General features: G+C 44.7%; 1 protein-coding gene across 1 annotated transcript in view; it reads left to right on the forward strand.

The window, feature by feature from the left end:
* The window catches only part of cdon (cell adhesion associated, oncogene regulated), a gene marked incomplete at its 5' end in the record, with an annotated part of 128,890 nt that extends 124,096 nt beyond the window's left edge, over positions 1–4,794 (forward strand). Inside the window, 2 exon segments of the mRNA XM_084310314.1 lie at positions 2,817–3,100; positions 4,033–4,794. Coding sequence (XP_084166440.1) covers positions 2,817–3,100; positions 4,033–4,187 — 439 coding nt within the window. The 3' untranslated portion in view covers positions 4,188–4,794.
* Between the last annotated feature and the right edge of the window lie 10,924 nt (positions 4,795–15,718).

Below are 15,718 nucleotides of genomic sequence, written 5' to 3' on the forward strand. Positions count from 1 at the left end.
TAAACAAGACGAAAGTCTTTCTCTGGTCTGCATCCCCTTAACAATTGTATGTATTGAGATGTACTGTACTGTACCCATTCTGCAATCTGTTAATAAACTTTTCAATCAATCAATCAATCAGCCAGCACCTGCAAAATCGAATGCCAAACTGATGATATCAGGAGCCATCAGTAGCTAGATAACATTAGACAACGCCTCATGCATTAATAAACTAAAGTGAATAGTTCGTTGACTGGGTCATTTTGTTTAATGCTTCAGTTATGTTGAAAGAGGAGCTCTGAGCTGCTCATACACTAGACTCTTGCCGTAATGGTTTGTTGACGTGGGTCTGTGAGGGGGAGGAGGAGGGGCAAGGCGTGCACTGCTGCAGCAGATTTAGGAATCTGACGGTCACAGAGCTGAGGGAGCGCGGCCAGTTAGCTGTAAAAATCCATAGATTAGCTGCACCGTTATATAAGCCGCAGGGTCGAAAAATGGGGGGATAAGCCGCGGCTTATAGTCCGAAAATTACGGTACTTTTAGTCTTTCTACTATTACCCTGCCCATACCTGTACCTCCCCTTCCCCCTCCCCTGTGCTGCTATGACGGCTGAATTTCCCCAAGGGGATCAATAAAGGAATATCTTGTTTTATCTTATCTTATCTTATCTTATTCTGGCATTAACACTTTGGATGCCACTAGTTAACATGGTAAAACGTGGTTAAATGCCAGCACCCACTTCAATGATAGCGTTGTGAACGCATAATCTCTGTCTTAAATTATGGCGTGTCTAATCTGCCCGTTGCTTATCAATGACTTGTTTGCAGTCAACATTGTCGAAACGGATTGTTTTTTAATCGGTTCATTTCCATTTTATAGCATTTTGAAAAGCCCTAGTTTTTCAGGAAAATATATAGATTCCGTGATAAACGGCATTTACTGGAATATTCTGGCGTTGACATTTTTCTGCCTATTTATTAATCGTTTTAAAATAAACGCTAGATTATCGATAGTATATGTGTACTTATGCACGCTAGGGAAGCAGGCTGAAAAATATATTATCTTATTTCCTGATCAGCGAGCACACACTCACAGCCACACACACACATATGGGACACGTTGATATATAGGTGAAAACAGCTCTGATTATCCTAAGACTGGTAAAATAGATTCCTTACCTCAGATCAGATGTTATCCAAAAAGATTATTCCAATTCCTGATCGCCATTCCAAATATCGATTGCGTTTATTGATTCAGCGTTGGGTGCTGGAAATACATAATCCACGCTGTTTTGAGGGCCGGCGATCACTTGGTCTCTTCAGTTGGCTTGACGGAAAAGTAAAATGAGGAAACCCCCTGTCACCTCCCGACCTAGCTGACCCAATTTTATTTTTTATTTTATCTCTTCCCACGGCGACTATGGATAGGGAATTTCTTTATTTAATTAAAATGTTCACGACAACATGGATGCATGTACTCTACCAGCATGTTTAATATCCATAATACTAAAGGTTTGACTAAGATTTTTATGAAATTTTATTGTAAAAAAAAAATATATATATATATATTTTATTATTTACAACCATTAGCCCTTTCATGTCACGCACCACCTAGAGGGTGCTCGCGCACCACAAGGGGTGCGCACACCACAGTTTGGGAACCACTGCTCTAAACTAATGGGGTGCAGTTACACAGGGAGAGACGATAGGGGGCGGTATCTTCCCAATTGAGCTCAGAGAGACTCTGCAACACTAGCGTGAGGCTCGATTGATGAAATATTAATTCAAATCGCCAATAAAAAAAAATACGACAAACAAACGCTATATAGCGTTGCCGGCACTCAACTGGCGGCATGAACTAACGACAAAACGCATCGCTGGCATCCAAAGTGTTAATTAGAAGCGATGATCTTAGAAGCGATGATCTGAGTAAAAACCAGTCGCTCAGCAGCTGACCAATGTCGGTGTCGTTCCTCAGTCCGTTTGCCTTGTGACATCGCACAACCCAAAGCCCGTCTCAACTTCAGAGACCCTCCCCTCTGCCCCCCCCCCCGCACACACACACACACACACACACACACACACACACACACACACACATGCACGTTTCCCCTCCTGCTAGTCCTGTTTATGTACTTAAGGGTCTCCAGCATCACAGTTTACTCTGTGTGCACCCAGCCAGCAGACCTAATGAGCCCTGTGTTTATTTACCTCAGGCTGCGGGGAAGAGTGGGGGAGGAGGAGGATGGTGGGGGTGGGGGGGGGGGGGGGTGGTCACAATCCAATCATGTTCCAATAGAGAGTCGCGTAGCGGCCCGTTCAGAAGACGCAGAAGCTCCCATGTGTGTGACTTTGTGTGCGAGAGGAAGAGAGAGAGTGTTATCAGGAGAGCGATGGCAGGACGTGATACAGTTAGTTAGCTTAGCCTGGTCAGGGTCAGTGACACCAGAACTCTAATCTTTGGCTCAACTTTCTCTCTCTCTCTTTCCTCCCTTGACAAAAGCCCCGAGACGTTACCAGCTGCTTGAGAGAGTTCAGTTAGACCTGACATCTGTATTGTATACTGTGAAGAGTATTTATAGAACAGCTCTCTGGTCTGCCAGGACAGCCACAGATAGAAGACCGCATCTGGATAAAGGAAGCGGGGAGTGAGAGCCTGTGAGGGACCATTGAAAGTTGTCAGTTACACAGCATTCTAAAAAGAGTACGTCCCACGTTGATTCCATCTCCCTCTCCTTCCTCTCCCTCTCTTCCTCTCTCTCTCTTCCTCTCTCTCTCTCTTCTGTCTCTCTCTCTCTCTCTCTCTCTCTCTCTCCCTCTCTCTCTCTCTCCGAGCAGATGTTACACCAAGACCAATGGCACTTTCTCCAGTGGCACTCTGCCCCTAATGCATCGCGTGGCACCGTGCCAGCAGGACGGCCTGGAGATGGTGCCTCTGGGCCAGGTCTCGTCGCACTGCCACAGGCCCGACAGCCTGCCCCTCCCCGCTGACCAGGAGGCAGAGCCAGACGACCAGCCCCTCCCCGCTGATCAGGAGGCGGAGCCAGACGACCAGCACTCCTCGCCCTCGCAGCATTCCTGCTGTCTGGTCGGGAACAATGAAAACTGCCCAGGCGACACTGGTGAGACTTATTCAAGTGCCCCCCCCCACGAGAGCTTCTGATCATATTTAGTGTTGCCCCCCACGAGAGCTTCTGATCATATTTAGTGTTGCCCCCCACGAGAGCTTCTGATCATATTTAGTGTTGCCCCCCACGAGAGCTTCTGATCATATTTAGTGTTGCCCCCCACGAGAGCTTCTGATCATATTTAGTGTTGCCCCCACGAGAGCTTCTGATCATATTTAGTGTTGCCCCCCCACGAGAGCTTCTGATCATATTTAGTGTTGCCCCCCACGAGAGCTTCTGATCATATTTAGTGTTGCCCCCCACGAGAGCTTCTGATCATATTTAGTGTTGCCCCCCACGAGAGCTTCTGATCATATTTTGTGTTGCCCCCCACGAGAGCTTCTGATCATATTTAGTGTTGCCCCCCACGAGAGCTTCTGATCATATTTAGTGTTGCCCCCCACGAGAGCTTCTGATCATATTTAGTGTTGCTCCTCCTTTCCCACATTCTCACTACTAACACATCTTATAACACATCTTATAACACATGTTATAACATGTAAACTGTGTAGAGCATTATGGTGACATTATCTGCCTCTTAGTTATAACACATCTTATAATATATGGGTAAAATGTAGAGCATTTATGGCAACATTTTCTGCCTCTTAGTTATAACACATCTTATAAAACATCTTATAATACATCTTATAACACATGGGTAAAATGTAGAGCATTTATGGCAACATTTTCTGCCTCTTAGTTATAACACATCTTATAATACATCTTATAACACATGGGTAAACTGTAGAGCATTTATAGCTAAATGTTCTGCCCCCCCCCCCCCCCCCCCCCCCCCCCAAAGCCAGTAACTGATCTCCCCACTTTGTGCGTGTGTGTGTGTGTGTGTGTGTGCGTCTGTGTGTGCGTCTGTGTGCGCGTGCGTGTAGCTGAAGAGGAGCCGCAGTGTGTGGACTCTGAGGGGCCCGTGGTGTGTTGGGAGCGCCTCGGCCTGCCCGACTTGGACTGTGACGAGAAGATTGGATGGATCTCCAGCAATAGCCTGGCAGGAGACCTGATCCAGCCCACCCCACAGGAAGTCTGAGCACAGCCCACGCAACACACACACACACCCTCCCGCGGGGACGAGACAAGGACAGGAGGATGAGAGACGGGGGAGGAACTAACTATAAACACACAGGGGATGTAGAAGAAGAGGCCGTAGTCAGAGACACTGTGTGACGTGGTGACAGAGACACTGAACTGTCCGTGGACTGACGCGGAGACGATTCGACGCGGGAGAGACGCGCACGTGCGTGAGAGAGAGTGGATGAGAGAGGAGAGCCAGATGGGGAGAGGAGAGACGGGAGAGAGACAGAAGAAGGACCGGGGGTTCAGAGACGTCTCCTGCTTCGTCCCACCAGAGGGAAGACTCTTAAAACAAAACAAAACGGAAAAAACACACACACAAAAAAAAAGATCAGAAACTCTTTAGATGACTTATTTATTTTTTTGTAGTAGTAAAATATAATTTCATATGAATGTATCTTGTTTTAAAGAAAAAAAAGGTTGTCTTTTATATTATTTATGCCTTTTTTGGATGAGAAATACTTTTTATTTTTTGTTGCTGTCATCGTTCTGTGTTCTTTCCACATGAGTGTGGAGATTAGCAACGTGTAAAGTTTTAATAATATAAAAAGAAGATATGGAAGAGAAAACATCACATGTTATTTTCTGATTTCTTCCCCCTTCCTTCCTCTGCTCGAATGATTGCTGTAGGGTGACCCCCCCCCCCCCCACTCTCTTTCCTCTCCTCGAACTAATGATGTAGGGTGAATCCCCCCCCCCCCACTCTTTCCTCTCCTCTCCTTGAACGAATGCTGTAGGGTGAATCTCCCCCCCCCCCCCCCCCCCCACTCTCTTTCCTCTCCTTGAATGAACACTGTAGGGTGAATCCCCCCCCTCCTCTTTCCTCTCCTTGAATGAACGCCATAGGGTGAACCCCCCCCCCCCCCAAGGCACAGTCCAAACCCATCGATACTTTTGGCAGGCCTTTGATGTGGTTGTCTGATGGTCTGTTCCACCGCAGTGACCCCTGAACGGGGCTGAACGCTCCCCTCACTGTTCCGACGCCGCTTCTGCTCTTTGCTCCACTGACTGCCTGATAGCTCATTGCTTCTTTTTTTTTACGCAAAACGCACTGTTGCTTTGAGTGCACTAATGACCTACTGGCCCCCCAATCTGTTAAGAGAACTGGGATGTAATTGTGTTACAGGGCCCTCTATCTATCAGCCTCGGCTCTCGCACACATAATAATATGTCTCTTTACTTTTATGATGTGTTGGTTTAACACTGGTCGTCTTATTGCCCCGCCTGGTTAACCGGCATGTCAGAGAATGGAATAGAGTTACGAGGCGTAGGATGAGATTGGAAAAATTGTGGAAATGATTTACCCCAAACACCTTTTTGTCTTCATAGGCTACAGAGTAAACGCTGGTGGCGGTAGACACGTCCTGTATCAGCGTTCAGTTTGTCGTGACTGGAATATCAGTCCGAATATTAGAGGACAATATCCCTAACGTGAAGATTGCAATATGGGATTTCTTTTTGGGAAGAAAAAAACATTTAATACACATTATAAATAAGATAAGATATTCCTTTATTGATCCCCTTGGGGAAATTCAGGCGTCATAGATATGTTTCTCTCACAAATACTTTATGAACCGGTCATAAACATAGGAAAATGATATGTATGTTAAATTGCCATTTCTGTCCATATTGTTGCGCTCCAGTCACAACTAAAGCAAGTCTCTGCGGGTCTCAAGGCTCTCACATGGTTTAGAAATGAGTGGTGTGCTGGATACTTCCACCAAGAGGGTTACGTTTTCACCCCCGTTGTTTGTTTGTTTGTTTGTGAACAAGATATCTCAAAAAGTAATGGCCAGATTGGCATCAAATATGCTGTGCACATGACTCATAACTCCACAAGAAAGAACCCCTTTGATTGTTGTGACCCCATGACCTTCCTCTAGCACCACCATGAGGCCAAACCTTCAATTGTCAAATAAGCGTACCTCCAGAGCTGCTCATCGCAGTCACAGAATCTGCTGTGAACATTCATGACCCCTAAAGGAAGGAACCTGTTGATTTTGGTTGACCCCTGCCCTTTCCTTTAATGCCACCATCAAACTGAAAGGTTATGGCTGGATTGGTATAACATTTAACGTGAACATTCATGAACCCTAGAGGAAGAACCCTGTTGATTTTGGTGATCCTAGGACATTTCCTCTAGCAGGCCAACATTCCTTCAGTCACAAAGTGACGCAGCTCCTTGTGGACGACACATTTGCCACAAGGAACCTATGAAGTACGCCATATTGGATTTTCTGCTATTTTGATTAAATCCTTTTTTCTGCTACATCCCGTCCACCTGATTCTCACCAAACCTGCTGTGGCATCTAGAGACCAACATCTTAAATGTTATTTACATAGTTGATAAGCCAAACCGTATGACCTCCTGATCCAATCAAATCTCTGAAAAATCAATGGTAAACAGGAAGCGATGCGTTACCTGTGAACACTTTGTCAGCTTTACACCAAGCTTGACAAAATGTGTTTGTCGTACGACAGTGTGATGTGCGGTAGTATCACCATTGCTGATGCATAAAACATGGGTTTGCAGCCTGGGTTTGCCGAGACGGGCAATATTGCTTGTTTCTGTCATCTACCCAGTAGAACATTGAACGTGAAACGAATGGCAAAGTGGGGAACCTTGGCAGAGGTTTGCACTCTACTGAGTGCATTCTTCTAGTTGATTTGAGCTGATGGGATTGCATTGGGTGAGTGACAGGGCTGGCTGGGCTTCAGTGAGGAGGACTGCGGCGCAGCAGCTTGGAGCTCGGTGCCTGTCTGCCTGTGCTAATGCCAGTATCGCTTGCCAATCCTTAGGCCCTGGCTCCACCGGCATTCCTCCTCCCCCCGGTGGTACGTTGGATATTCCTGGCACTCGGATCTGCCGGCCTGCCATCCATGCGTGGCACGGGGCGCTTCCATTTGTTATTTTTAGTCAGGATGAGAGCCCGGTTAACTGTTACGGCCGCCAGCGTTGGGGGGAAAATGTTGATGATTTCGCCTCGACTTTTCCCAGGCAGGCCTCTGTCTCTCTGTTGCTCATCCAGGATGTCGGCCTTGTCGCCGTCTGGTGCAGTGGACTCTCCCTGAAAGAGATCGCTGTCTGAGAGACTGGATTCGAAATCCTAAGAGATTTCAGTACCAGAGTAATGTAACTGGGAGCAGCAACTCTCCACGTTCTCACAAGCCGATCCGAGAACAATATAGCTGTCTTCAGACGCGACTTGGAACAGATCTGTCTTATTCCCATGGTATGTTTATCCAGCGAGTCATGCAGCGGCCCATTATGTTCCGACGCAGCGCATTGGGAGGAGAGGAGAGGAGAGGAGGGAAACAATGGGGTTAGGAAATGAAGCTGGAAATGAAAGAGAAATGGTACTGGGAAGGGGGGGGGGGTGATGAGGGGAGGGGGAGGGCTGATGAGAGGGAGATAAGAGCATTGGTTGTGTCTAAACGAGCTGATCCTCCGTCTCCCACGTCCGTCCGTCGGCGCTGTCCCTCAGTCCTGCTCCACACCCTCTGCCCACGCAGCTACACCCCTTCATTAAGGAGCCCATGGGAACAAGTGCTCTCATTGTCTACCCTGGAATTCCTGCCCCCTTCGCCGCAGAGCCGACCTGTTAACGCGCCAGTCACCCCCCCCCCCCCCCCCACCCTATTCTTCCTCTAGTCTCCCCAGCACACCCCTGAATGAAGGCAATTCTTATGAATCGGCCAGTGTGTTGTTAACCGGCCTGATTTTATCCCTGAGATGTCACTAACCACAAGTGAAGCATGTTGTTGTGGTTGGATGAACTCCAACAGCATTACAGGGTTTCTTGCGAGTGATGAGGTCATAGCCCGTCGATATACAGTACAACACATAATCTATATTGTCCCTCCAAGGATAGTATCCTCCGTTCATCTGTAAGACTGGGCTCAGGTTTTATAGCTACGAAGATCCCAGAACACTAAGTGCAGAGGCGTATTTAGTGAGTTTTCCCCACATCGATACAACCACAATATATCTCCCCTCCCCGTCTTATGCCTAGAGTATTTAACGATGAATTCCTACAAACATTTCAACAGTCTATTGAACTGTTTTTCTTCTTAACCACCTTGTTTTTATCCTGACAATACCGTCCAGTGTGACATCACTCTGCCCGTAGTCAGTAATGAACCTATTGATGATAAGTAGGGTGGTGGACCTGCTGACCTTCGGACTACACACAGATTAGTGGGGATTCTGGGAGCCACACTTCAACGTAATACATTGAAAAAACAACAAATATAAATCGTTTAACGACAAGTTGCTCTTCAGACACTGCTCTTGTGACATTAATAACACTTTTATTAATATGTGGATATATATTTATTTTTATATTTAATATATTTGAAGGTCCCCTCCACTCAGAAATGTGTTTTTTCTACAGTTAACTCCTCTTGGAGGCATGACCTTGACTATACAGATTGTTATTTGTGCAGAACTCGTCACCAGAGCACCTTTTTCACATTTTTCCACTGGAGGGGGAGTGGGGGGCTTCTCTTTATTACACACAGCCAGCTGTGTGACTCAACTAATCCTGGGAACCTATAATGGTCGCTCTTGCCCAGCTGGCCACACTGTCATCCAGGAAATGCAAACTGCTAACATGAAATGCTAACGTGAAAGTCGTATTAGAAGATACATTTAGTGATGAAAAAATAAAACATTTAGGTGGAAAAAGATCAAGTTAACCTGCTTGGGTGAAGACATGAGGGGGAGAAGGGGGGCCTTCCTTGCATTCTCAATGAAGGCAAAGATGTAGGGATGCTGCTAAGCCATTTTCAGTAGTTTATTGAAAATTTTTGTTGGGAAAAACCATACCAAACAAATTGTTATTCAAAAACGAATTGTTATTCAACAAGTGTTAAAAACCAGTGTGGAGGGGATGTTTAACACTAGCACAGCCGACAAGGGGTCAAATGACCCCTAGGCATTTTCAATAAATGTATCCTCGTCACTCGGTCGAGCTCCAGCTCTGTCACTCAATGACTTTTCCTAAAAGTACCTGTTTTATCTGGCACGGTTTCTGAAATTTCAAAATGACTTCAGGAAAATGTAATTAGAACGTTATTCCACATATATATGGAATATACTGTATATGTGGAAAGTCACAGCACTTTGCGAGCGTCTAGCGCAGGGGTGGCCAACCCGTGGCTCGCGAGCCACATGTGGCTCTTTGCCCGTCAATGTGTGGCTCTTCCATCCAAAAAATTTAAATTTAAAAAATTTATATATTTTTTTTTTAACAAATTTGTCACTCAAACCTGTGGTAAACCTCATATTTTTATATTAAGAGGTAGTTATATAGTTTACACTGTTTCTTTTTCTCATATTTCTCATATAAGCTGTTGGGTCATCTGACCCGTTCCGGCGGGAATCAGTGACATTTTCTCCATGGCTGTTCTAGTGTTAAAGTCATGTCCTTGTCCATGTTGCCAGAGAGCAGTATGCAGGATTCACATCTGCACATCTGAGAAGTTTGGATGTGCAAGTTGCTCTGTCTGTCCCAACATATTTATACGACGCGGGTGAATTACTTTTTACATTTTGGTTTTCCACGCAAACCGTCTGCCATTTGGAAGGAGCCACTGCAATGCTTGGATTTAGCTTCAGGAATGACGGGGCTTGCGGTCTTGAGCAATTTGCTCCTTACAATTCTGGAGTGCTCAGAGTTCCACCACAATAGGACACGGAGTCTCTCATTTGATGAAAGCAAGTGGTGATGGCCAAGACATAAAATAACCAGCAGAGTCCAAATGTGCTTGGAAGGAGGAGAAGAAAAGAAAAAAAGGCCACACGCCGGCTCGATCGCAACAGATAATGTGATAACACAATTGTTTCTGTACACATGTTTTCATTTAGCAGCAACCCTACGAGTTGTGGAGACTTTCGCGCGGGTCATGTCAGTGCACATCCAAATCAAAAACCCTGACCGCATCGTAGGTCAAACATGGTTACACACGCGGTCTCCCTTCTCAGGCCTATACGGTTACACAGACGTCGCAGGGCGTCAATAGCACTTTCAAAGTTTCACTGCTATACATGAAAGCCCCGTCCTGGTTTTTTAAAGTGCTTGTTTCTCAAAAAGCCCGATCTCGCTTAAAATATGTCAATTAAGTAGTAATCGACCACAGGAAAAAAGGTACATATTGTACATTATGTTATAGCGATAATTAATACTATATTTACATGTTGTATAGAAAATGTACAATGTGTACGTATGTGTGTAATAAGTACATGTATAATAGTTTTTATGTTTTGAGAAAAAGTTGGACTTCCCCTGCTGGTGAGCGAACCCGGGGGCTAACCTTAACCACACTGTTACCTCAGACTAACCATAACCATTGAACCCTAACTTCATATCTTAACCTTAACTATTAAGTGAACATTAAAATTAACCTTAATTGTAACCATGTTCATAGTATTACTGCGTATGTATTAAGTTGGGTGGTGGCTTAGTCTAGTGGTGAGAGTACTCACCAGCAACCACCATCTGTTGGTTCAACTCCCGGTCACAGTGTTTGTTTTGGACTTACAAAAGGTAAATATATTACTTATACAATACGTAAATATATGACTTTTATAACATATATTATGTACCTTTTATGTACTCTGTGGTCGATTAGTACTTTATTTATGTTTTCGTAAATAAAGTGAGTGGGTATATATGAGTTGAATCTCAGAAGCAGGAGACAATACAGTGAAACCATTACACCTGGAATACAAACAGTCCAACAACAGAGACAGTCTTAGTCGTCTTCGAAATACAGCTGGGTGGAGTAGAAGGTAATCCTCGCCCCTTCGTCCTCATCGTACAGCGCCTGGCAGGTGTACGTCCCCTCTGCGTTCCGGCTGAGCTCCTCGATGACCAGGGAGGAGGTGTTGTAGAGGATCCTCATGCGGCCCAGGCCTCCGGACTGAGCCTGGAGCTTGGGGCCCTGGCCGTAGTTGTAAGCCACTGCCACGTTGCTCCTAGCCCCCGGGTCGCTGTATCCCCAGATGAAGATGGTGGGCAGGGTGGAGCCGCAGGCCAGGTCCACGGAGCCGCCCACCGTCCCCTTGGCCTGGAAGTGAATGTACTCCACCTCCTCCGGGTCCAGGATCTCTAGACCTGGCGAAACAACAATAACAACATGGTGGATATCGAGTTGCATTTAAGCGGCTGGCTGAGAGTTGGCTGCCAGCGTGCGTTCATGCAGGCCCGTCGTTGTTTCTCGTCCGTTCTGAGAAGTAAGCAGAGAATGGTTGGTCTGTTGTTCATGTTTACTAGAGAGACAGAGAGAGAGAGGAAAAACAGCCCCCCTCTTCCAAGCCTGGTATTATGTCAGATGTTTATTATTAAGTGTCTCCACGAAAAAGATGTCTATGCCTCAGAATTTACTAGAAACGGTGAGTAAGCCAACTCTTGAAGACGGAAAGAAATATGGGACGTATAATTGAACACACTCATCTATGTTCATCTCCCTCGTGACCTGTTCTAATGAAGCACGTTTTTATGACCCTTTCCCTTCTCAGTGCTCAGTGTTTTTGACAACATAATAAAACGTACCCCATACTCCCTGAAGCATCTGTGATGTTTCTATGTAAAAGTGAGCTTTACACACACAAGCCCCCCCCCCCCCCCCCCCCCCCCTTACCTTGCACAGGAAGGACCGTGAAGCAGATGAGGAGAAAGCCGGAATAAGTATTAATCTTCAGGTTCCCCATGGTGCCATAGACCTTTTGACTGTTCTGGGGGAGGAAATCTGAAAGGCTGGAGGTTATTTAAAGCATATCACTGTGGTTAGAAAAAAGGGAAAAAAGGTCTGCTCTTCTCTCCAGCCCACACTACTGTCCTGCCATACAGTCCAGAGTGACCGAGTGAGGCGCAGCGGGGCTGACAGGGGATTCTTTCAAATGACATCGGATTCACTGTAAATTATTCATCAGCGTCCCCCTCCGCCCTTGTATGCCTCTCTCTCCTGCAGCCTGGCGCTCCCGGACCGGGCTAATGGCTGGACCTGAGAGTGAAAGGTGTAGGGTGTCGGTAGGATGCCACAGGATTCATCTATTATTGAATCAGACGGGAAGGGATAGGCCTTTTTAGAAATTCCATCACTGTGAAATGGAAAAAAGCTGCGTGGCGGCGAGATCCAACAACAGTTCCCTAAACACAGTTGACATTATCGTTGGATGGCCTATATAGTGCAGCTATAGTGCAAAATCCCCCGCGTCATATGATCTGGCTATAAGCTGTACTTGCCATGATGCAGTTAACTACATCATGACATTGCTAAAGCCTATTTGCATGGGCAAGGGTGAGCCAGGATGGAAGTGTACAGATTTGTAACCCTTAAATGTACAACAGGGGTCAAACATGAATCCTATATCTTTGTGGTCAATCAGTTAAATTGTTTAATATTCCAGACATTCTTTAATGTTTCTGATGTTCACAAAACATGGTTTTATTTTTACTTCCTTACTTGCATATTACTACACCATCGCCTACCCAAATGTACAACAAAATATGTGTACTGCACACATCTGTATGGAATTCAATGCGTTGCATTTAGCTAAGTGACCGGAAAGGAAAGGAAAGGAAGCTATTTATTTTCCAAGTACATTAACAGGTCAGAGCAGCCACACAGTGACCATGTTAACAGGTCAGAGCAGCCACACAGTGACTGATCTATTAATATAGTCCATTCATTTTCCTATAGCTGCCGGAAAATATGTCACCCGTGAGAGGTCTATTGGCATGAACACACACACCTTAACACACACACCTTAACACACACACACACACTTGACCTCCATGCCCGATTTCAGCCTCATAGGGCGAAACCTGTGGCCGCTAGAAGGTGGGGAAATGTTTGTGGACCTACCAACCGACTGTATAGAGCTGCTGGTTGCAACAAATAAATACACATCATCATGTTTTTGATCTTTTTTTCATATAATTTTTTTTTTGTGTTACTACCTTAAGGTGAAACAGCACGGGTGGAGAGATGCCTCCTATGCAGTATATCCCTCATGTTGGCAATTGGCACCACTGACCGTTGTTAGCGGGTCAATGTTGACCCGGGGTCTAACTCAGTCCTGACCACTAAAAAGAAAGGAGTATCACTCAATATAGTTAATACTACATCCTAACTAACATTTATGCATTCATATTTCATAACCATATAATCCCATTGTAATTTGATTTTATGGCCCCCGAGACACATCATGTCCCTTATTCTTAAGATGAAATGAGGTTGTTCAATCATAATATACTAAATGTGAAACCCATAGATAATAATGTTTTCTGACTATAATAGAACAATATTAGAATATAACTTCTGAAAAAAGTTTAGTATATTTATTATTATTTTATTTATTTATATTTAGTATTTTTATAGTATAGTCTTACCTTGCCGGATCAAGAATGACCCTAACACCACAGTCGTACCTTTTTTTCTGCAGATACCTTCAGAATTTTCAAAATCGTGAAACATATAGTTTGCTGTGCTTATATATGTGTTGTGGAGGATATCATGAAGCCTTGTTCTAATAAAATCAACTACATGGTAGTTATTACATATTATAACCTTGAAACGGGTTGCTGAAGACCCTAAAACCACATAAGGGTTAAACTTGTTAGTCTCATGAGAGAGACAGCCTATCTCTTCCACTTCCAATGCTCCAGCAGCTCTGAATGGGAACACAGAAGTGAGGAAATTACCGGATATCCGCCTTCACTTCTGGAACTCTTTTAGAGCTGCTGAATCACAGACGGGTAGGCGGGAGTGTGTTTGGAAATTGCAAGAAGCCATCTTGTCTGTCTTGAGAGACTCATCGCCTATAGAATTAGTTTTGATCCTTGTCGAATTTCTTGGGGTGAGAAATATATTTACTTTTAATTATTTCACCCCTCTGGAAATCATTTAAATCAATGTCTAAATCCCATAAAGGACCTTGCTGTGACCTGGTAACATACGGGTTATGGTTAAGGTAAGGAATAGGTTCATAAACAACTGGTTTAGGTGAAAATTATGATGTGCTCAATCTAGAATGATATACACATTTGCCTTATCTCCATTAGCTCCGTTCAGCCTGGCTGGGGCTAGCCATGGTCTAGCATTATATGGTATGGTTGGGTTTGTGTCTCCATTGCATTTCTTGTAAACTCCAGTTACCAGGCAACCTTTCAAAATCCACACCACCAACTGTGGTACAAAGGCTAAACCATGATGATACAACAGTCCCAGACAATTTTGGTCAGGTCTGGCCAGGTTGTGAATGGTGGGTCCAGACAGGTTTGGCCAGGTTCTAAAGACAGGAGATGCACAATATGCACCATACAGGCCACAGCATGGCTAAAACCTAGTGGAGACAAGGCATACAATTATATTTACACATGTGGTCTATAGAGTTACTGGGCTGGGGTGTAAACCAATTTAAAAAATGTAAAAATAAAAGAAGATGATTGGAGAATGAAGGCAAATAAATTACTTTTAAGTTTAATTACAATGTCATTATCCCAATACAGAAAAGAAGATGAAGCTTTGCTAATAACTCATGATTTGCATGTTTTCATAATTACTAATATGCTAGCTAGACTCTTGAATAAGCTTTGAATCTAAGGGTTAAATATGAATGGCTTTCATATATTTTCTATTTTATTTACATCATTTAATTATGGATATTAGTCCGAAAATCTTGACCCACACCAGCTCATACGTAGTACAGTATCAGTGACAAGTGATAAGGACTCGCTGAACATCATTAGCGGCATCAGGCAGCGGTCCCAGTGTAAACTCTGGTTTCCCAGACCTGCTGGCTTCCTCCACAGACTGTAGCAGAGTGGTGCAGCCCTGCAAGCAGCCCATAAAGCTGCTCTCACTGGAGGCTGCCTCCGTCCAGAGGAGAAGGCTCTAATTAGCAGGGACTTAGTTAGCGTTCAGCTTTCTTTCCTTTTGGGGGGGGGGGGGGGGGGGAGACTATATTTAGAAGACTGCTGGAAGACAGACAGATATAATAAAAATCCAATATAAAACCCCATGGTTTCTGAGGGCAGGCTGGAATGGGAGATGAAGTTCAAAGACGTGTCAGAGAAACCAGCAGACCCGTTGCATAAGCCTTGTTTCCCCTCAAACGTTGCTCTTCTATGGCACTCGACTAATCATGTCTGACACTCGCTGTCCCCTTCCCCTTTTTTTGGAGGATCTTAAAAGATTAAAAAAATATATATATATATAAAAAACACTACCATTATAAAGGCAACAGAAGCGAATGCATAAGAACCCATGTTGTTTAAAAGAAATGTGCTTAGCATCTTTTCCAGAGTCAGATGAGGAGATGGATACCAATTTTCTCTCAGTGCAGCATGAATGAATGGCAGCGGATACGGACCGCTACCCTGGCTTAAAACTCCGGGAGAGGCGTTAGAAGCTAGGCTAACTTGCAGCCTGATAGCTTTCCACTGAACGCATAGACAGGAGATTGGTATCTATCTTCTT

This window comes from Notolepis coatsorum (assembly GCF_963971535.1).
Source record: "Notolepis coatsorum genome assembly, chromosome: 1".
NCBI classification, from domain to species: domain Eukaryota; kingdom Metazoa; phylum Chordata; class Actinopteri; order Aulopiformes; family Paralepididae; genus Notolepis; species Notolepis coatsorum.